The 23207-nt window shown below is 43.0% G+C and overlaps 1 protein-coding gene across 5 annotated transcripts in view; it reads right to left on the bottom strand.

Annotated features, from left to right (window-relative positions):
- Nucleotides 1-1184: 1184 nt before the first annotated feature.
- The window catches only part of COMP (cartilage oligomeric matrix protein), a 35355-nt gene continuing 13332 nt past the window's right edge, over nucleotides 1185-23207 (bottom strand). For 2 of the 5 annotated variants that reach the window (XM_080566406.1, XM_080566404.1), the window contains 19 exons: nucleotides 17169-17419; nucleotides 14951-15033; nucleotides 12692-12743; nucleotides 10276-10448; nucleotides 8941-9078; nucleotides 8041-8118; nucleotides 7731-7889; nucleotides 7080-7184; nucleotides 6784-6891; nucleotides 6407-6566; nucleotides 5045-5163; nucleotides 4559-4611; nucleotides 3931-4124; nucleotides 3313-3491; nucleotides 3053-3101; nucleotides 2607-2803; nucleotides 2295-2467; nucleotides 1954-2093; nucleotides 1185-1775 (listed from right to left, as the gene is read on the bottom strand). In XM_080566406.1, the coding sequence (XP_080422532.1) occupies nucleotides 1717-1775; nucleotides 1954-2093; nucleotides 2295-2467; nucleotides 2607-2803; nucleotides 3053-3101; nucleotides 3313-3491; nucleotides 3931-4124; nucleotides 4559-4611; nucleotides 5045-5163; nucleotides 6407-6566; nucleotides 6784-6891; nucleotides 7080-7184; nucleotides 7731-7889; nucleotides 8041-8118; nucleotides 8941-9078; nucleotides 10276-10448; nucleotides 12692-12743; nucleotides 14951-15033; nucleotides 17169-17244 (2295 nt within the window). In that variant the 5' untranslated portion in view covers nucleotides 17245-17419 and the 3' untranslated portion in view covers nucleotides 1185-1716. The remainder of the gene's footprint in view (nucleotides 1776-1953; nucleotides 2094-2294; nucleotides 2468-2606; nucleotides 2804-3052; nucleotides 3102-3312; nucleotides 3492-3930; nucleotides 4125-4558; nucleotides 4612-5044; nucleotides 5164-6406; nucleotides 6567-6783; nucleotides 6892-7079; nucleotides 7185-7730; nucleotides 7890-8040; nucleotides 8119-8940; nucleotides 9079-10275; nucleotides 10449-12691; nucleotides 12744-14950; nucleotides 15034-17168; nucleotides 17420-23207) is intronic. The other 3 variants (XM_080566407.1, XM_080566405.1, XM_080566408.1) reach the window with 3 other exon arrangements.

Here is a 23207-nt window from a genome sequence, read left to right as displayed (position 1 = left end):
AAAGTTTTATCCTACCAAGACAGCGCTATCTTTGTCTGAGAATGACCAACTCCCACAGCTTGGGCAGTTATTTCACCGTTCTTTTGAATGGAACTCCTCTTTTTCCGATACTGTTGTATGCTTCTCTGTGGGAAAGGTTCGGCTACGATCAGCATTCTGACCTAAGGGACAGGTGTGCTGGGCAGAAAGCTGTCATTCTGGTTCGGTGTTCTGTGTGAAGCATAATTAAGTCGATCGCAGCAAGGCTGAGTAAATGCGCATTAGGTTTCAGTGTAAGTAAAAGGTGGATGTGTAGCTGTCAGCATGGTAACACACCATCTCTGGCCATCTCAATTTTAGAATCGCTTTCTTAGAAGCTATATAACATCCCTTGAGTACTTAAAGGCATTTTGTATAGGGGGTGTTGTACTTTGGACTGACTCTGCATTTCTTCCTGTTGGAGAAAGGTCTCAGAACGGTGAATGGAGATATTCTCAAAGTGCTGTGACCAGCAAGTGAACAGTCTAAATGAGCCTGTTTGCAAAACTAGTGTTCTTTTTTGCAGTTCTCTGCTTACACTGTTGCCTCCAGAATGTGAAATTCAGATACGGATAGCTGTGGAGACCTGTGCTTGGTAAAAACACGGATTTGCCATAAGCTTTCCCAGAGGAGAGGAAAAGTTTGTTCACACCTAGCATGCTTACCTGAAACATCTTGCAAAATCGGACTTATTTTCTCTTTAGGCAGACTGGAATACTGCTGGGTAACTGTTTAGCTGGAAAAGGCTGGGGATCACAGAATTGCAGGATTTAAGACTTTCCAGGTTACCACCTACAGAAACTCTTTGTGAGGGTCTGCCTTACCCAGCTCAAGTGAGCACCTCTTAATAGTAACAGCTTCAGTTTTTCCTGGTTCCTCAGCTATGTGTTGGACTCCTGGCATGGTGTCATAAGACAGACCAAATGTAAAGCCTTCGCTTACCATTTTGCAACTAGCTGCCACTAATCAGCAAGAAGGGGTAGGACAGTCTAGCTAGAGGGAGTTTCTTGAATGAAGATGTCTCCCTCTGTATTTGTACTGCTAACAGAATTATTAATTCAGCTGAGGGCTCTCTAGCAGTCCTATTGCATTCAGCTTTTGAGGGTTTGTGTTACACATCTGTATTGGAAGAGTTTTGGAAGAGGAAAGCGCAACATGCACGTGACCAAGAAGTCTGTTAGAGTATTTATTATCCAACATTCCAGAACAAAGATACTCTCCCTAAAGTGCTTTTTAAAAATATTTTGTGAGCAACTTGGACATAAGCTGCTTTCTGTGTCCTTTTCAGACTAGTGCTGTGTTTGCTTTGCAGTAGATCTTGAAAAGGAGAACATTTACACTTGAGAGCCTTTGAGTAGGGAAAAGATTCCTGGGAATCATCCATGCTAAACTTACTCAATTCCAGCTACTGCAGGTAGCTTCTCGGCACATCTTTCTCCATGTAGCGTAGAGAACTAGTGTTGACAGCAACATGGGTTTCTATTCACACTTGATGTCTACGCCTCTGCTGTTTCAAGAGGTTTTCATAGCATTTAGAGAAAAGTTGCTGCTGTAGAAAAGATGGCAGATAATGCAGTGACACTTGGTGCTGTGCAGAGTGCAGTGGTACATTACTTACAGTTCTTTATACAGTATACCAGAGGCAATAGTGGGGCAGCTGAGCACTTTTTGTTAAAGCAAATTTTGTTGGACAGACATTTAAAACTGAGGTTGGTCTTGCTGAACTCTGAATGTTTCATAGTCTTCTGGAATGGTATCTGAGGAGAAGGAAATTAAAGCAAATACAGTTTAGAAGTAGAACTGGAAATGAAAAACAGAATAAACTACTGCATGATATCCTGTTACAGTTTTATGTGTAGGCTGTCCAAGAACAGATTAACTTCTTGAAAGCAAAATGGCAAAATTTCCTGTGTTTGACCTTCAAAGCTAACTTACCGTTGCAGCGATAACGCAGGTTTGACCAAATAATGTTCTCCTGGGAGAAGCAGAAGACTCCCAGGCGTCCTCCTCGCATAGTTGTATCTAGGACAACTCCAGTGTCTGCCACTAATTCAGGGCCTTCATAGAAGCGAGCTCTGGAAGAGAATAAGCACATGTAGGACACGTGAGCCTGATAAACACTTAGAGAATTTGTTCCAGTCAGACAATCTCCCTCCTTTTTACCAGAGAACTGGAGGTGCTTTTTAGTGTGTTAAACCTCCACTCAGCCATGCAATGGAAAAATAATTTCCTTTGATAATTTAATATTTTCCTTTAATAAAATTAAGTCCCCTTACCTGATGTATCCGACTTGAGGCCGATGCTGCAGGAACCAGCGGTAAGATGTCTTGTCCTTCCAGCCAGAGTTGCGAGGGTCCTTCCACAGCAGTTTGACCTGGTCTGTGGTGTCCCCAGTGTGCCAGAGGGAATTGCGGAGGTACTCGCCTGGGCCCGTTTTGGACTTCACTGCCTAATGCAGAGAATAGACGGGTAAAATGTGTGGATAAATAACTGACTGACCGTAGCTGTTACCCCATGTATGTGTCCAAGCAGCACAGCTAAGAAAAACAAAAATCCTCTACTGACTTCTTTTTCAATGCTGTCCTTACCTTCAGTTGAATTCCGGGTTCTGCTACTGCTCGGAAGGGGTTTGCCTGCCAGTATGTCTGTTCCATCTGTTTCCACATGACCACATAAAAGCTGGAACTGTCCTGGTAGCCAAATATGAAGCCAGCATAATCATCATCTGTGGCAGTGTTGACATGGAATGTGCCCTCAAAGTCAACACCATTGAATGCCGTGTAACCTGTAATTGTTAGGAAAACAAATACTCTGTATTCTCAGGTAAAACATAGGTCCATTTCTTTCCAAATTCAGATGGGGGAAGGTAGCTTTTGCTAAGCTTAAGCTGAAGACTCAGCCTGCTACAAACAATATTTTCCCAGGAAGCAGATGGAATCATTAAGTAGTGTCTGTAATACTTTTAAAAGCCTCACTGAGAAGTGCACAGTAAATGAGTGATGATTTTCCAATAGGACAAAAATAAGTGCCTCACCTACAGCCAGGCCAGGATCACTGTTCATGGTTTGGACAATTTCCATGCCCTGTGAAAGATGAATGTTGACTTATTAGCACAGCCATCTCCAAACTTACTGACTGTACCCTCGTTGAAAGATCAGAGGCGAGGTACACCAGAGGTGAGTCTCTAGGGCTAAGGTTTTACTGAATACTAGCATTAGACCCACACTGTCTTTCAACGAAAACTGCACCCAGATTTGTAGGGGCTTGCTCGCCAGGTCTGGCGTAGTCTCCTACCTGGTTGAGGACAATCCAGTTGGGATCAATCTGTGCATCACCCTCAGGGTCCAGTACAACCGTCTGGAAAGCCCGGAAGTCTGTTAGTGTCACTTCTGCGTTCTCTGGGCACACGTCAATTCTGTCAATCACCATGTCTCTGTCAAAGTCTTCTTCACAAAGGTTTCCCACACCATCACCTGAGAGCATGACAGAAGAAAACACGTAACAAGCTTTCACTTTCTCCTACCCTTTGCACCTAAGTTTTACTCAGCTAGCTTTTAGCGGACATAGCTAGGTAGCCATGTTTGTGCAAGGTTAAGAGGTGCTCAGAGCATTGCTGCACTTTTTCTTTTCCCATATGTTGGTTGTGAAGAAACCCTGATGCTTTTCCTCCTGATCGCAGAGATGCTGTGAGTAGAAGTAACACCTTACATGGTAGGTAGTTCTGGAAGAGACCTTGTCCCAGATATGATCCTGTTGTCAGGATTACCAGAGAGCCAAAAACGATGCGGGGCTGTCTCAAGTCAGTACTGAGGAGATCTTACTTTCTGCCTATCTCTAAAAGTCAAACTCATGTAGTAGCCACCAGGAACAGAGGACCCCCATGCAGAGCCAATGTGCATACATTTCCCTTACCGTCCGAGTCTTCTTGGCCAGGGTTAGGGACAAGCCGACAGTTGTCTGGGCCTGGAGGTTTCTCATCTGGAATTCCATCATTATCGTCATCATCATCGCATTCATCTCCTAGCCCGTCATTGTCTGTGTCCACCTGGGAGCTGTTAGGCACTGAGGGGCAGTTATCCCGTGTATCTTGGTGACCATCCCCGTCACTGGTGGAGAAAATGCATTATACAGATGAAAAAACCATCAGTGGATAATCTTTAAATAAGCATGCCCTTTCTAGGAGCTGGGGTCCTCTACAAGAACAGCAGAAGTTGTTGATTTCAGCCTTTTAAAATCTTGAGCTATTAGTTACGCAAACAATAGATCAGAAATATTCCAGCTGTTGTCTGTGAACAAATTTGTGAGTGACAGCTAATGAAAAGCAAGCCTGCTGTCAGCAAGCTTACATCTGCTAGCCTTTGGGCAATAGTTCCACTGGAAAGTTTTTTGAAGTCTGAAGAAAATTCCCCCTCCCTTGTCTGAATAAAAAGACACAGATTAAGGCTGAGCTAGCTTGTCATGGTTACCAGTGCATGCCTTCCACCCCCACATCCCCAGGATTTCATGCAATCTAGGTATAAATTTTGCAGCAAACTCTCACCTGTCCTGGTTGGTGTCACAGACGTCTCCCACTAGATCATGATCTGTATCTTTCTAGGAAAATAAAGCAATAATCATTTAAACTTCGCATAGCTCAATGGGCGAATTAGGCAATAAAGGAGAAACAAGAGAGACGTTAGCCTCAGTGCCATTGTCATTCTGACTGAAAACAGAGCTGACAACATTGGGAGAGTTCCTTCTGCAGTATTTACAAATTGCCCTGATGAATTCAAGCAGAAGTATTTCTAAACTCAGATGAGTAGAGTAGTAAGAGAGAGGGCCCAAGAGCAGAGCTGTTTCTTTGACTTGCCTTCCTACGCACTAGGACGGTTGATCTCAAGGGGCTGTATGTGCTGCAGGATGGCAGCTAAAATTTGTAAGTGGTAATTGTGGTGAGTTATTGGGTGTCTGCCTTAGACAGATGATGTGAGCAATGTCTTGAGAGAAACGAAGCTGTAAGACTGCTAAAGTGGGAGTGCTTACTTACCTGGTCTGGATTACTGACTGTTGGGCAGCTGTCACACACGTCTCCTACTCCATCGCCATCACTGTCTTTTTGATCAGGGTTAGGAACTCTTATACAGTTGTCCACTGGATTCTTGATCCCTGTAAAACAAGCAAAGAACACATCAAGCCAACAGGGCTATTAAGATATACGCAGCAAGATCTCTTTTGGATGTAAGAGATGGCAAAAACGTAGGACAGATGAATTTGTGCAATAAAGCAACAGTTTTGATTTTTAGTGTACATTTTACACACTACATCCTAGTAGCTACGGAGGAAGGAAGACAGCAGCAGCAACTGATCTTAAAACATATTTCAGACTGCATCATGACAGATGGCTAAGCACACTATTGTACGTGAACCTGAGAGGAAATGTCCCTAACTGCATTCCTTAGCTGAAGAACGGCAATGTGGCTCCAACCTGGCACCAGAGCTGTGCAGGAGTGAGTGGCCAAGAGGACGAAGATGAAGCTGTCTGCGGTTCCCTAAGCTATGACAGATTCTTTTTCCTCCAAAGTAGACGTCTACAAAATTATAAAATAAGTCAAGGTTAATCTTGGCTAGGTGACATGGAAGATTCAGACAGTGCCTTTTCAACGCCTGAGACAGGAAATGAACAATCTAATTGATCAACCTGCATGACTTCACTTCCCGCCTCTCTGCATTTACCTACTACACCAGCAAATCATGCTAGCGGGGAGCTGCTTGGCAGGAAGTAGCAGGACCCAAACAGCACTAGATGCATTGGAAATAATCTGTAAATAAATATGTATGCCTCAGGCCAGCAGCCGTTGTGATTTCTGGCTTTTGAAAGCAGGCTTTGTGCAAATACAGCGTCACTAGCGCACAGACTGTTTCTAAAGCCAGCCAGGGTTTTTTTTTCCTCTCGGAATACAGCCCTGACAAATACTGCCTTGAGCAAGTAGCTTCTAACAAATTGGATATCAGTGTATTTCTTCACAAGTTGAAACTGCAGCACAAAGCACTGTCCTTGTCTGGGTTGAGATCAGTTTGCATAGTACATCATCTTTCTGAAGCCTGAAACAGGTTTGACTTGTGACTGTGCCCAATAAAAATGCTAATAAAAATTGTTAGCATCAGCCTGAAGATAGATCTTTAACCCCTGCGAGGACTGAGCTGTGAAAGATACTGGCTTGACGGCTCATTTGGCATTTTAAGAACTGAGCTGTCCTTTGTCCCATCAGAAATAAGCTGCTCTTGTATAGTTTAAGCCTCCAAAGGCTGGTACCTGCTCTGAGGATCTACAGCTGCATGCTGAACAGCTGCCTTGTTCTTACATTGCTACAGCTGCACCTCTTTGAGGACGTTCTCCAGCTGCTCTTACCATCTCCATCCATGTCGTCGTCACACTCATCTCCTTTCCCGTCACCATCAATGTCCCGTTGGTCATCGTTCTTCACTTGGCGACAGTTGTCACAGGCATCACCGAAGTTGTCCTTGTCTGTGTTACGCTGGTCGGTGTTGCGCGTGTAGACGCAGTTGTCCTGCAGGAGAGAGACTTGCTGAGGGGACAGGAGCATGCTACCGTAGTTAGGGTGCAGGCTGCACAAACAGGTGTCTTCGCACCATCCAGATTTAAAAGGAAACATTCCATGCTATGACCTGCAGGTGCTCTGAATTCACATTAAAGATGCAGGCAGTTTGCTTTGCAGGACCTCTCGGTACATTTAGGTATGTCAGGGTAAGCCTTAGAACTCAAACCTCAGCATTTAATATCCCGTCTCCATCAGCGTCATCATCACAAGCATCTCCAATTCCATCCCGGTCTGCATCCTCCTGGCCAGAGTTGGGGACGGTCATGCAGTTATCCTGAAAGGAAAGTAACAACAAAGTGCCAGGGCGTGCTGGCAAGCTGTGAATGTCAGAGCCTTTCTGAGCTCTGAATGCTGCGCAGGGCCTCGAAGGGGAGCCTGCCCCCAAATCAGAACTGCCCACTTCCGGTTAAGCATTCCTCTGATATGCTGTCTCCACCTAAACATGCAAGGACTGCATCTTACCTTGCGGCACTTTTTGTCAGAGCAGCGTAGCTTCTCGTCAGGGACTCCGTCAATGTCTGTATCCTTCCCACAGACGTAGCCGTTCCCTGCCCAGCCCACAAGGCACTGGAAGACAGCAGATAAACAAAATGAGGCTGCTGGTGAGTCCCCTGGCAGGGGTATGCCTCCAAAACTGAAGGCCTTACAACAGAACCAGCAGAAAACATTGCAAACCCACGTACACAATGCTCTACAGGTGAAATATTGCCTGGAAGAGACACTTAAGCTGTAAATAGTATTTTAAAATAGTTCAGATACAAGAGCTCTGCTTGTTCCTGAAATTATAAAGATGCAGCAGCAAAACTTCTTGGCTCTCCCAGGTTGTTTGAATGGTGTCCCCCTTCTCAGCTGCCTGTAATGCTCTATGACTGAAAAATGTGTAGTGCTTCAGACAAAAAAAGCAACAACACAACAGAGGATCTGAGGTGCCAGGAGCAGCCCACTGCTGAGATCTCTGAAAGATGCACTACCACAGCCCAGGTGTTAATGGGGAGCAGGTCTGTGCCAGGAAGGCACGCTCTCCAGGAGAGGGCAGTGGCAGACCCAGGAGAGCAAGCACAGCGCAGGAGAAAGGGGAGCGAGCAGATCCCAACGGCAGGGATCGGGCCTTACCGCGCAGGAGATGGACCCATCGCGCTCCACGATGCACTGCGCTTTCTCGTGGCAGGGACTAATTTCGCCGTTAGGGCAACGTCTCACTGTCTGGCTTTTGCAGCCTGTGATTTGATCCCCAACAAAACCAGGTTTACAAGCCCCACACTTGTAGGATCCCTGCAAAAAAAACACAACAGGGAATCAACTGTAACATGAGTCAGGGCAACCTTTCCTATAACCTGTCCTCAGCAGCTGCATTGCCACAGAAAACAGAGGGCCCAGAGCCCAGGGAAGAGAGATCTACACGAGGCTTTCCAGGAATATTTACCCGTGTATTGATGCAGATAGAGTTTGGGACACAATTTTTGGCAGCACCTGTCTCGCATTCATTGATGTCAGTGCAGACCTGCCCAGGAAGAACAAAGTAGACATTAAATTCACTCTTAAGGAGATACCATGTCAGATTACAGAACTGGGGCATCACTAGATGCAGAAGCAAAACCCCCAGCATGCTGCACTAGGACTGAGAGCTTAAAGTTTTCCGTGAGACGAGCCTGAGCCAGATCCCAGCCACATTCCTGACCCCCAGGCAAGCTGTTCACCCTCTAGAAGTCACCAGAGATTTTAGCCTGGTGAAATAGCTTAGCTCTGAGCTGAGCTGTCAGAGTATCTGCTTACTGTAAAAGGACAGAAGAGAGTGAATGGAGCAAGAAGGTCAAGGACTGCCTCCTATGACCAGCTAGCAGCTCTCTAAGTAATGCAACCCACGTGCCATTCTTGCTTTTGTCAACATATTCTTATACTATCGTAAGCCTAGGCGTTTTCTTTTTTTTAATTATTATTATTTTTTATTATTTTAATCTGTCTATATCTGTTTACGTGGGGGGCGGCTGAGTACCAAGTAGCTGTATCAACTCTTCTGTGTCCTAGCACGAGGGATTCCCCCGGCTGGCTTCACAGCCACGAAGGTGTCCTAGACGTGACATTCTGACCTGCTTAAATTCAGCAGAGGTAAGATCTTGGAGCAGAAGTTGCTTTGCTGCTGATGTGCTAGAACATCCTTGGCGAGCCTATCCTCTCACTGCATCAGTCTTACCATCAATATAATGCAATCATCTTGTATTTCCCTCCCATTTCTTTGTCGGCACCAGGACCCTTGAATTAGTTACAGCTACAGAGGGGGAAGAGGTGATGGTTTCTGAAGGAGACAGAAGAATTTGTGCCTTACCTGTTTGTTGGCCCTGGCATAAGCTAGTCCAACGCCTTCGACCATTTGCCCCGTGAAGCCGGGAGGGCAGGGATCACAGCGGAAGCCAGGAACAGTGTTAATGCACTGAACCTTCGGGAAGCAGGGGTTTGCATTGCACTGTAAACAAGAAAGAAGTTGTGGAGAGCTGCGACACAGGCTCGCTCAAGGCCAGCTGTGAAGGCAGCTCTGAAAGCAGGCCTCGCTGGGTGAGATCCAACTATTGTGCTTTTATTTTCTAAAGAATAAGAGAAAAATGCATAGAAGTAGCTGGCTTTCCTTGCAAGTGGAAAATGCAGCTTCCCAATCTGAGTGCTCCCAAATTCCAGTATGTGCAGACAAGTAAAACAAATCAACTTTCAAGACTAATTCTTCTTAGGTGACATCAATTGCCCAGGCAGAGAGCTGGCTTCGCTTCACACTTTCCTTCCTGGCAGTCTCTGAATCCAGAGGACTGGGTAATTTCTTACATTGATTTTGAAAGACAACAACAGTTGTTTGTTTACTACTCTGGGAAGCAACTGTCTTTCCAAAACTGATATTAATGCTTGCTTTATTTTCTGCAACACTGTTATTTTTACTGAATTCTTATGCGCTGTGCTAGCAGATGCATTACATTAATGCAGCAGTTCCCACATTTTTGTGACTAACAGATTATCATCAACCTCAAAATGTCCCATGGACCTTTTTAACTTCAGCTGTTTTTAAAGCGAATTGCTATAAGATGATACAGCTTTGCAAGACATGGTTGCTTGATGGTTGAGTAAAGTTCTGCATACAGACAGAATAAACATAATCGAATGTCACATTTTTTGGAAAAAAAAAAAAAAGAAAATCAAACAATATCTCCCTAGCAAGGTTTGATTTACGGGCAGAAGTTAAGCAATTCATGTAGTGTGGTGAGATTTACTGTATAAAGGACTATTTGGGTAGCATTTCATTCCGTTTCACACATAATAAATCTTATCTCTAACAACTCGTCAGCGATTAGCTCAAAAGATTTTAAGACCAAATGGGATATCCAAACTCACTTTCCTGTGTAGTACAAACCAAAAGATTTATTTTGTCTGAGTCCCTGTATCTTTTAGAAACAAATGCCTTGCTAGACTGGATATAAAACCAACACAGAACACTGCTTGAGGCAGGGTGAGAAACAGACTTCGTTCCAGTGAAATGATGTTTCTGTTGAACTTCAGCTCCTGGGGGAATTGCAAGACTTCTCTTCACAACCACAACACGAACCCACAACACTCCAAGAAAAGCGAGACCTTTTTGTAGCTCCCAGCCCATCCTACTTGTTTTTTTTTTTTTTTTTACCTCGTTGATATCCGTGCAATGGGACCCGTTGCCCGAATAACCTGGGGGACAAGGTCCACAGCGGAAGCCAGTGCCAGTCTCAGTGCAGGCCACTCCAGGGAAGCAGGGGTTTGGGACACATCTGTTAAACTGTGTCAGGGTGATGACAGGGCCTGTCACCTCAGGGCGTATGCCTAGAGGACAAAAGGAGCATTAAGGACCGAGTTGTCACTGCCAGAGCCTATCATAAGCTGGTGCCATTGTCTCAGTTAGAAGACTTCAGTGTGCCTCACATGCAGGGCATTTCCTTGCAGCTTTTCTGACGGTTAGGCAGTTACAGTTCTGCTTTGTAAATGGAGAAAAACAAAGCCAGAAGCAGCAGATGGACAGATTTCTGACTCAGAGCAGACAAAAAAAAAAAAAAAACAACAAAAAAAAAACAACACACAAAGTCCAGGAGTCTTAGCTCCTAGTCCTTTACTCTTGTTGTGCTGCCCTCCTTGTTGTGTAATGCCCTTGGTTTTGGGGCTCCACAGAGAACAGTTCTCTCCCTGGTACCTCTACATCTCCATCCCAGTGGAAGTACGGACTCAGACACCCAGCTAAGCACAACCCACACAGCACAGGCTTAAGTCTGGGAAGCGCTGTGGAGGGCTATCAGCCAAAATCTCCCCAGTAGGGGCAGGCATCTTAAACAGGTCAGCTTGGTGCACAGCAGGAATAGACTCACATAAGGCTCTCATGCCATGGCATTATCTTTATCTCCATGGGGCTAGGAAACCTTCCTTCATCCTGGCAGATGAGAAATCAATCTGTTATTCAGACATGCATCACGTCTAGGCTGGCATATAGCAGTATGGTATATCTAAGCATGTGACGTGCAGGAATTTCTAACCCGTATAAAATGCTACTGCAGTCCTATTCAGAAGCACAATGAACACATCAAACTTGTCCCCACGCCACTGTGCACAAGCTTTCCTTAAATTTTTAGGCCCAACGCCAGGTTTTTGTCTTTATCCTCAAGACCTGACTTCAGAACCTAAGGCCTCTGAATCAAAATTATGGGCAGGAACTAAACTCCTACAGCTCAAGGCAACACGAAGAATTCATCTACACAGGAAACAGAAGTTCACTGAAGGTTAACTCAGGACTGTGAATAAACTTTCCAGAAGCTAGAGTTGTCACAGATCTCCCACACCCACTACTCTAAGTGACAAGGACACTTTTTGGTCCTGCTTTCCCCAGTTTAAAAGCCCAATTAAAAACAAAACAAAACAAAAAAACCACCAAACAACAACACTGTACCACCACCAGTAGCAGCAAAATCTTCACTGAAAACAAGGCCTCCTCTCTTCGTGCTTCTCTTTCAGGGGAATAATAGAAGAAGCACAAATGACTGCTGCGAGTCACGTTGTTCAATGCATGACTAAAAGAGGCTCAGGTTCTACAGCAAAGAGTACAGGAGAAGAACGCACATAGAGCTGAAAACCAAGTGGGGAAGGCAGAGATCAAGTAACAGACAGAAAGTTCAAGACAGTTTTATGAGCAAGTTATTAAAACAATTGGTGTGGATGAATGCTTTTCTGTACTACAGGTCCCAGAAGCTTTGGCTAATCTCTTTTCCAGCAGTACAATCTCTCCAAGTGCAGAAATGGTTTTTGCTCCGCCCTTTGAGTGTACTGGCAAATAACATAGCATCTCCAAGAACCACGCTTTCCGAAAGCCAGATATACTGAAGTAGGTTCCAGTCCAGAAAAACCATTTACTGGGGAGCAGAGGGCAAAATCTGCATGGGAGAATTTACGACCCTGTTTCCTGAATCCTCTGTAAACACCCTCTTTGCTTGGAAGGTGACAACATTAGGATTGAAGGAACAGCAGATCAATGCCTCTTGGGGGTGATGTTCTCTTCCACTCAGCTCATGAGTTGCCAGCTATATCCCACAGGATACCCGGTGTTCATTCCCAGGCAATTCTAACACAGGCCATGGGCTGGGCTATTAAGAGACGTGGCTGGGCAGCTTTCTGCACTAGAATGCAGCTATGCTGAGAAGTACAGCGTGGCACGTCACAGAACCACTAATAAAGCTTATTTTAGAAGTTGTGGAAGTGCGCAAACACTGAGGATTTGCTGGAAATATAGATGAGCTTTTTCATGCTAATTCTGCACCCCACGCTCAGCGAAGGGGTAAATAGCTTCAACTGCCACTGAGCCACGAGAACAACACGGAACACTGGTCCACGCGTGCAGAATGCCGTGGGGGGAAAAAAGGCATCACTAATATCAAGTATTCCTCTGTGACACTCAGGGTAACTGTGAAACAGGTTAATTCCTTTGGGCAGATGGTCACAGGTGGCATTTTACTACTTGTTTGGACACAAAGGTATGAAACACTTGGAGGAGGCAGTCGAGTATAGAGCTCGGCTCAGTAACTCACCACAGGCATCACACTCCATGACTGTGTTCTTCAGGAATGTTATCTCCTTAATCTGGAAGAAAACAAGAATCATCACTTAGCCAAAGGCTGAGTTTTGCTCCCATGCAAACTAATAGTCCCATCGCCAGAAAGCAGGATGTCCGAGAGCACACAGCTACTTACAAGCAAATTAACTCTTACCCCAAAGTCTATTTTGCAGACTTTCAGGAAGCTCAGGTGGCTTGTTCTCCCTGCTGTAAGTACGTCATTCCCTACCGGAGTGTTCCTACAGGCTAACTAGATAATACTATTCTATTACAGAGGCAGGAAACACTCAATTTGAAAACACAGAAACAAGTGCCATGGAGGAAAATGAATATACTTTATTTGGGTCTTCTGCTCTAGAAGATGCTGTATAAACAGTCCTAGAGAGGTCTGCATTACCTGTAGACTGGGTATTGTATAAGTCAAGTCAGGAGGAGGTTCCCATGTATGCCATTTTTGCAGACATAAATAATCTCTGACCTTGCCCATGCCCATTTTGTGGTCCTAATGTTCTTGCCATGAAGACATTTTGAAACTATTTACAAAGGCTCCTTCAGACTTCCTCTGATCTCCTCTAGGTTCCTATTCCTTCAAGCTTCCTTCAATAAAGAGATAATCTGTTGCACTGGTAGTGAAAAGATGTGGTGGCTTTCATTAAGAAAAGAATATGGGACGGGCAAAAATAAATGTCAGTCTCAAGCTACCACTTTCACGACTCTCTGGCACCTTAGATAACCTAGCAGGCTTCTTTCCTGAAAAGGCCTTACTGCCTATCTACAGCCGATGCTCAGGCACAATTCTGTGACCACCCTTACACACCCCGCGGACTTCATGTTTCCACTATTAAGACATTTCACTTTGTACTTGGACAGAAGCATCTGCTCATGTCTCTCTGCCAGCTCCCAGGTATAAGAGCAAGCTTTCATTCTATGTTGGATTCTCTCTTCCCTCCGACGTGGCCTGGGGTTGTGTATTTTGAACAGTTAATGCTGAGATGCATCTAATCCAAATCCCCAGAACATGTCCCATTAGGAGTGGGTGACAAGAGAGCAGAGGGGAGAAGTTGGAGTGCTGCTAATGAATATCTGAGGTTCCTTTGTGCCAAGAATTCTTCAGCCTTTGGCTCGCGAGAGAAGACCTGGCCTTTTATTAATACTCCTTCTGCTATCCTTATTGCCAAAATCCCAAGGTGATGAATCAGGGAAAAGTAAGTTTAGGAAATCTTTGCACAGATTAAGGCATTATGAACTGCCACCTTGGCTCTCCAGTGACATATGCAAGTTTGTCTTCTGGGGAGGGGTTTTCCTGAAAGCGCTGTTGAGAAAAAGGCCATGGATTAAAAAAAAAGTAGGTGGCGAGAGCGAGAGAAAGAACAAACAGAAAACCTATATGGAGAATCAGTGCTAAGCTGGAAGGGAATACTGGAAATCATTGCTCCAGGCTGCCAGGAACCATGTCTGACCTGATTCCTAGTAAACACTGGGTATTTATGCAGAAGCCTGAAATTTGAGAGTAACTCCATGCAACAGATGTTTTTGCAGATTAGAGGCCGCCCAGTATGAACTGGCACTGAGACCTGTCTGCCATTCCAATTAGCTGGCAGGCAGAGGCTGCTGCCCTCAGCTCCCAGAATGGATAAAGGGAGAATGGAACCTTTTTCTGTACTTAAAAGAGAGTTGACCAGACAAACCACCATCTCCTCATTAAAACGGGAAAGGATCTAAGCACCCAAGAAGTTCCAAAGTTCCTAAGAAACTACCAGAGCCAGAAAGGCTTAGGATTAAAACAACAAGAGGAAGGAATGAATACAGAGCTTGTTTAGACTCCATCTGACTTCCCTTTCCAGGACCCCAATAGATGGCTGAAAGGCCTCTTCCATCTTCCAAGTTTGGATGCTACTGATTTCATGTGCCCGCAAAACCAAGGAAAAAGTGACTTGTTTTTCCAGTTAAACATACATCAACTGTGAGCGTGTGTCTGTTTTCTAAGAGTTTGTTCTCATGTATGCTTTTACCCGACATGGTTCCAAGCAGCAGAATCTGCTGCTTTATCTCAGAATTACAGATCTAATTGTGAGATCACCTCTTGATCTTGGCTTTCACAGCAACTGTTCTACTGCTTATTTGACCAAATGGAAGAAGAGGCCCCCCAGTCCCAGAACTCAGCACTTCAGACAGAAGATTCAGTGACTGATCCCGAGCAGGATAAAAGGAGTTAGGTGCCTTTTTCACTTACCTGCTGTTTCAACAAGTCTCGAACTTCCATTAACACACGGTTAGTTTCTCTCATCTCTTCCAGCATTTCAGGACCAACTTCTACTACAAAAAGCACAGTGGATGGAAAAAACACAGAGGAGCCATTAGCAGTACAAACCAACTGATAAAATTAGCTTAAATTTAACATTAAAGATACAGAATCCTCCACACCAGTCTCTCCCACATCCCAACTAGAAGATGGCTTGGAAATAACCAAGTCTTGCTCTGGGCAGGGCAGACAGGGATCATCAGCCACTGCTGTTACTCAGATAGGTAACAGTTACCCCTCAGCAAACAAATTGGCCTGGCAGTCTGGCCATTGCGGTAGCCGTTAATCTGGCATGGTCTGTGCAGTTCACACATAGGAAGCCTTTGCTGCCAAAAGCAGCAAATTAGTAATTCAGTGCTGTGGAAGTTACTATGAAGGGCACAGCTAAAGCGAGGCTCTTTGCTGAGTCTATCCCAGATGTGCTGCCAAGCACTGAACGTGGAAAAACGGCACATCAGCCATTGCATCGCCCGTTCTCAAGGTCCAGACTTTTTTCTCACAGCATAAAGATGGGTTCTGTCCAGGCAGCGGCGCTTTCAAATTGCATCACAGTGGGTTTGGGACACAGAAGGTCCATCTGCTCATCCATGCAACGCTGCAAAATCCTGTTTAAACTAAGCTGAACAGAGACTATAAATTATATTACAAGGTCACCTAGGGCAGATTAACATGATTTTCTGCTAGATTCTAGCCTTGCCTAGTCGACTGAGGCATGCTAAAAACCTAGTCTATACTCGTCAGCTTCGCTCAAGAAGAACGAATGGAAGTAGCTCACTGTTTCCAGAAATATGTGTTAAGAAAATTTGAACCATTTAAAAACAATTGGACAGAAAGTTCAGCTCTGGCATTCTCCTGTCTGCCATGAGAAAGCACAACCTCATTTCTCAAGGTTTTTCTAGATTAATCAATCCTTTAACAGAAGTCACACCTTGCCTACCGTATGAGCAAACCTTTATGAAGACAAGAATAGCAGTATGTTCGACAAATGGAAGGGAAATGGGCAGGGGAAAATGAGCTGGAGCTGGGGGTCTGCTTCCTCTGAGAACGAAGAATTTGGCAGTGCCAGAGCAGGACGTCAGCCCATGCTACTGCCTCAGTACAACAACTTAGGCATTTTTATGTGACAAACGAGCCTGAAAGCCTCGTGGGTCTTCCCTGCACAGAACGGAGAGGACTTGATGAATATTTGTAACCTCTCCAATACATTTTGGTCTGGGAATTAAATCAAAAGTACCGCAAATGTGTCATTCTAAGACAGAGGGAGTGAATGAAAATGATATTTCCTATTTTATTGAAAACAAGAAGCTCGCATATAATTTTGAACTTCAAACGGAGGTTTTGAATAAACTCTGCATGAAGGCTTCAGGCAGCTTTTGTTATTCCTGGGAAGAATTTTCCATTCTTAGTAGCAAGATATATCTCAAAATAAACGTTTTTTTTCTTTTTTTCTCTCTCTCTCTCTTTTTTTTTTTTTAAGATTCAAATTTACAATAGTGAGTGAACTACTTAGGAGTGATTTCCAAAGTAAGTCTATGCACTTGCAGACATTTCCATTACTATGCATCCTTCTCCAAGGGTTCATTCTCTCTGCAAGCACACGCTTGAATCTCTGGTACACGGTCCTTTAGGTCTGAGCCTGCTGCATCTCAGATCCTCTTAGAGCTGAGCATTCTCCTAACAGGCTGTTCAGAAAAGTGGAACTTTTGTAATGAACGTAGCTAAGTTCCTAGAAGTCAGGGCTTCCCTAAGCTCTGTGTGCACAAGCAGAGAGAATATTCAAGACTCTTGCTTTTGGACATGCTGTATAAGATATTTTAATTTAATCACATGCAAAATGCAGACTAAAATAAATTGTCTCTTGCAGGTCATTACAGAAACACAACAAAATTTCCATTTGCCCTAGAATAAATGTTTTTCTTAAAAAAAAAATAAATCACTACTCAGGAGGGAAACGGGGAAGAAATCTAAGACTGAATATTTAGACAGTTCGGCTTCAAGTTTCATACAAAACCCCTAAACATTGCTTTCAGGCTTCAGCAGATGCAGCTGAAATGTTATCTTCTCCTCATTCTCTGCTGCAAAACAGAATATTCATAGGAGGCTAGAAAGCACAGCAGTCCAGAAAACAGAGAAAATCAGAATTACTTACCTGCTCTTCTCTGCTGACATGATGAAAAAGGATAAGAGAGGCAGAGGAGAAAAACAAAGGCTAGATCTGAAATCATCTTCGAATCTTCAGGCAGTGTGGATGTACGGGCTTCTCTTGCAACAAATTTTAACCTGCAGGTTTGCCTCTGCTCCCCATTAGTATCTGTGGTTTGCTATTTATGAAGTTGCATTCCTTCCTCTGAAGTTCTTATTCTCTGATGCTGGACGACGGGTGGACGTCATTTCTGGCTGCTAGTCCACAGAGAACGTTACAAAAGTAAACAATATGAGAAACTCATCAGGAGAGTAGCTTAATTTTTTTTTAGACCAGCTTGCACCAAAATAGGTCAGAAAATTCCAGAATTAAATGGATTTTTTTTTGGATCGGGGTTTTTATTTCTTCTTCATGGACACAGGATAGACGGATGATTCATAGTCCTATCCCTCACAGATTTTCCTTCTAAAACTGCTCACAAGATCACAAAAGCTATGAGACATCTGGACTTCACTAGAGTTTCAGGAAAGGCTCTTTAAACCCCCAAAAGGCAGTTTTACCACTCACACTTGGGGCAGACTTACTGAATCATCTTTCAGCTCCAAAGAGAAGCCATCACACTGTCTTCAGAAAGATATAAGGCAAATGTACTAGCCCTTAGAGGCTGATTCTTATTACCCCCCACCCAGGCTCATCTAAAGGAAGAATGCAGTGCAGAGATAGCAGCATGAAGGGAAGGGAGACTTTGCTGTTTCTTGCATGTGAAGGAACGAGTCTCAATCCAGCACTTTCCATCGCTCAGTCTCAATCCAGCACTTTCCATCAGAAGACACAGAGCGGATTGAGAAATCTATCTAGAGCAGCCAAAGAAAATTTGCCCAAAGAAAATCTTAAAGCTACTACATCAAGGAAATTGCAAGTTAAACTGTGACCTATAAAAAAGGTTAGTCTGAAGACCAGTGAAATTCCTCATCACAAATTCTCACTGTTTGATTGTGAAATCTGTCAGTGTGTTTATCATGCAGCATCCCTGGGGACACTACAGACAAGAAAAGCCCCAGAAAACAGTAGCTCAGTCTTTAAAGTCTTGTAGAAGCAGGATCTTTGGATATTTACACAAAGTTTTTTTCCTCATTTTGGCCTCAGACCTCCCATAATCAGGGAAAAACTTCCCATCCCTGTGGCTATGCACACTTCTTGAAGGTAACTGTGCAGTCTTGTAGACGCTGGTGAGCATGCATGCCCACTACAGTAAGCAAATATTGTTTTATATTACAGGACTGCTGCAGCAGACAGATTTTACATTTTCTTGCACCAAGCAAAATCTATACTAAATATAGAGTTAATTTGCTTCTGTTAACTGGGTGGCATTTGTATGATTCTGCTCTTCTGGCACATCACCTCATGTTACGCACAGTATGTGCCTTTTTCTTGTGAACCCACCAGAGAAATCAGCTTTGGGGGTTTGTTACTTGTGGCAAGTAAAAGTGGTTTAGCTGGAACTCAGAACAATTGAGTTTCCCAGTTTTTAAAACTTTTAGGTGCTTGCAGACAAATCAAGACCATGACAACTGATTAGAGAAGACAAAACATTGTTTTTCCAGTGATGGTCTGGGAAATATTATGTTTGCAATTTTTATTTTAAAACAATGAATGGGGGATGAACTCAGTCTCTCTTCCACAGAGACCGAGTCTTTCACCTCAAACAGTGATAGCTGATGTCCCTCAAGGTTATATTTACGATGCTGTTGTCAGGAGGTGAGAGAGGCATTCAGACTTTGCAGACTGCTCAGTCCAGGACCCTACTAGAAGGCCTGCAAGGGATCCCATTAGAACATACTGTTGTAGTGGAGAGCTGTAAGCACAGTACTTACAGTACTTCAACAGAAGCGTCATAGGTCATTAATAAAGGACGGTTCTTGCCAGCTATCCAGATTTATTTTTTTTTCCAAGTGAGAAGTCATGAAAGTTGAGAAAGAAAGAGATATAATTCACATGGAATTAAGAATGAACAAGGGTCTCTTGTGAGGTTAGCCTGGCAACAATTCACAGCAGATTTGCTTTGTGTGGAGAAATATATGCCCTTATAGAATGATGAGACGATCAAACTCCTATTGAAATGGAAAGGGAAGGAAAGGAAATGAAAGGGGAAAGGAGGGCATTCTTCTGAACACTTTCATCTGCTCAAAATAACAAGCACTATTATAACACTATGAACTGGTGACTATGTTGTATGTAAAATTCACTGTATTTTTAATTATGCCCATTATTCAACATCCAAATTAACTAATCAAAGCCATATTATAGAGAAGTTAGATCATTTTCTTTGTTTTTATCATGGACTAAAGAAACTCAGATAATTGACAAAAAGAAGAAAGCTCCCAGAGTGACTGCGAAAGACTAAAGGAAAAAAGGGAACCTTTCTCTTCAGAAGAGTATCTTGTATGGGCATGTTGCAAGTCCCCAAAGTACTTAAAGCATCAAGGGCTACCTGCAGTGATGCTGGATCTCTTCACAGGGAAGAGAAAGCGAGAACTTTGGTGACATGGGCAGTCTGCGAGTTCATCCCCATCTCTGTTTTTCCCTCCTAAAGTCACTAATAACGAATTTATTAGTGGAAGCTGGAGAGTATACTGACCTCGCTCACATGAAAGCATGTTACTTGTAAGTAACTTTGCTGTTAGCACAAGACAAAAACTGCAGGTTCTCAAACTCAGTAACATCAGGAGTGTTCACTGCTGAGAAATGACTTCCATTTCCCTCAGCAACAATGGGTATGGGACAGCACGGTGACAGAACCGTGCATCTTATTGCTCTCTTAATGAAATAAACCGTGGTTTATTGTATCTGCATTACACCAGTTATAAATAGCTGACAAATAAGTCTTCTGCATATGAAGGCAGGGATCAGTATGTCTTGACATTCTTCTAGAAACCCAAAGCCACTTCTCTTTACTCTGCAAGAGATTCTGGGATCATTTCTATTCATTAATGGTAGCAAAATAACTGAACAGAGAAAAATGCAGCTAGTTTCTACACAGCTTTCTAAAGTTGAGCAAGACATGGTGTCTCCACACGATGAGGTCATTCCTACCCTTATTTTCCTTGGACTCATTCTGCACTTTTCTTTATTCAGGTCTAATGACTAGAAATCCTTGTAAATCACTGCTCTAATGCAGCTTAAACACACAGTAGCAGATCAGAAAATGTTCAGTCGTGATGTGATTATTTCTGGGTGACAGTTCCTGTTTGAAAAGGACAAATTAAAAAATACCTGATATATCTGAACTTGTTATTATCTGATGGGGAAACATCTCCCAGATTTGTCAATACTATTTTTTAAGCATTACTGATAAAAATAAATAAATAAAATTGAGCAGGAGATAGTGTTTATTTGGGCTTCAGCTTACCCATATTTTTGCTCTCTGCGCAGTGCCAGGTTAGTTACACCTTTTTCCCTGACTGGAGCTGACATCACAAATGAAACTAGCACACAAACAAACAACAAAAAGAAAAGATCATGCTAGTTTAAAGTTTAAATATTTTCCATCTCTGTGTTTTTAACTAATGTTTGCCAGCTGAAGAACAAAAGTCAGAAGGAAAAAGTTATTTTTCAGTCTTGTAAGGTCAAGTTCTAAAAATAAGTGAAAAACACCTACACCCTCTGAAAGAGTGCGCTAAGTTTTACAGAGTTTCTTATATATTCATGGAAAATACATAAGAAACAAAAATTATGTAAAAGACAATCAGTAAGGATTTCAAAAATAATCTTTTCCTTTTCCTCCCAATACAGGTTCAATAGTACCTATGGCGTTCCTGAGCAAGACTTTCTCTCGTGATGAAGACTTCACAACCACTCCAGGCAGCCTTTGGATGCTTTATATTCCCACTGTCAATGTTTCCACGGGATACTATTTAAGCCCACTGCTTCTTTTCTTATTCACTATGCACTCAAGAGAGCAGATTAGCTCCTTCATTGAAGGAGCATTATATATTTGATAACTTGCATTTCAATTCAATACTGTTACGAAAGAGCCTGGTAATGCAGGTAAACGTCCAGGTTTTATACATCCAATAGAAGAAAAATGGTCACATTGCAGACTGTCGACTGTTAGTTCTAAGCCTTGAAGTCTGAACTATATCATAATCAGTCATGTTTTTTGTTAAATGTCACAATGCATAAAGTATCAATAACACAGAAGGTACATTCTCTGTTCTGGTAGACTATAGGATTACAACTGAGGTCGAACCAACCTGACACATTCACGCACCACTCCTTTCTATTTCACTCTTGAGTAGATAAGTAACAAAACCAGCACGTTAGATTTTTTTTGCAGCATCTACTTATTTTGAATGCTGTAGATGAGCATTGGCAAATTCCGAAGACAGACACCGTGGAAAGGACTGGACAGTGAAGTTTGATGCTCAGCAGTGAGCAGAACCTTCAGTCTTGTCCTACCTCTCTACCATGTGTTCATGTGTTCCCAGCCAAAACAAACCTCTATCTTGTGAAGTTTGCAAAACACGATTTTACAGCTTGATTATGTACAAATACTTATTTCATCCGTTGCTAAAACACCATCTCAACAAACAAGATTCCTAAATGATTTGTGCTTAGAGCTATTTGCGGTCCTGAGGTAACAAAGTTTAGGTATAAACCAGTAATGTAAATAACAACACCAGTGTGTTATGGAAGGCAGATTCATTATTTAACATCGACACCTACAGGGATGTAAATATTCCATGCAAATTCCATCCCTCAATACATAGTAATAGCCCCAATATGCCTCATTTTATTGCAAGATGCAATAATCCACTACAGGCCGTGCTTTCTTACATGTTTGAAGAGTTACAGCTTGCTGCAGTCTGGTTTATGTCTCCAGCTTTAAATCCCCAAGGGAAGTGAGGTATTGAAGGTCACTGAAGAACTGAAGGCCTTTTTTAAGTACTTTTAATGTTTCTTTCAATTAATCAATGGCAAATTGCAATGACAGAGAATCAAGCCTGCAAAATATAATAAATGGACATGGCTTCATTGCGCACTACGTTAACTTTATCATTCATTCTTCTTGTTGTTTTCTACCCTGCTAGTGGAATTTGGCTAATAACAGTGAAGCCATTTACATGACCTAAAAAAAAAAAAGGCACACAACCCTCTGTGGCAACAGGCAGAATGACAAAACGCTGGACCACAACTGTGGTATCACAGCGACTGGCACGCTGTGACAGGGGAGTCCCCTCTGAGGAAGCTATTGCCTTACAGCATAGAAAGTGGGGCCATCCTTGAAGCAAGATTAGAATTCCAGAAGGGTCAACTCTCCTGCTTATTTCTCCAACGCTGTTAGAAATTTGATGCTTTTATCCATTCTGTGTATGAAAGTCTGACTTTTCAAGCGGACATCGCTTTTCCTTACAGAAAAACGGAACATTTTCTTAGTTTTAGAATGCTAGAAAATACAAACAACACTAAGTTAGTGTATAAAAATAGCTGCTAAATAGTTTCTGAAAAAAGGTGCAGAGATGCCTTCCAGCGTCTGAGGGCTGGCTCCCAAAAATAAGACAGATGAGCCGAGAACACATTCAAACTCTTTTTATCCTCAGCTCCTAGCCCCCAACCAACACAAGTAACCAGAAGCAGCAGGACCTGATTAGGATTTTTCCGTTATTTTTGCTGTTGAATAGCCAACGCAACAAATGCACACTTGATAAGTAGGGGACATTTGTAAGTCATCAAACACATATCAAGTAATTGCAGTCTTTACTCTTTCTCTCTCTCTCTCTCTTTTTTTTTTTTTTTTTTTTTAACTCAGTGAATGCTGGAGTAGGGGGAAAAGAAAGTTGCTAGACTGAAAATTTTTAGGTGCATCATCAGGACAGATTTCCTGTGCCTCTGGACCTACCCGAAGAAGCTACCAGTATGAGTTGGAAGCAGCTTCAGTCTCTCAAGGTAGTTTGTATCTTGGTCTCTCTAATCAAACTCCCCCAAAGATAACCAATTTGTAGCAACCACGAGAGAACCAAATGGCCTGCATTTTTATTGCCACAA

This window comes from Anser brachyrhynchus, assembly GCF_964034855.1.
Source record: "Anser brachyrhynchus genome assembly, chromosome: 23".
Taxonomy (NCBI): Eukaryota; Metazoa; Chordata; class Aves; order Anseriformes; family Anatidae; genus Anser; species Anser brachyrhynchus.
This window is presented reverse-complemented; position numbering and strand designations above follow the sequence as displayed.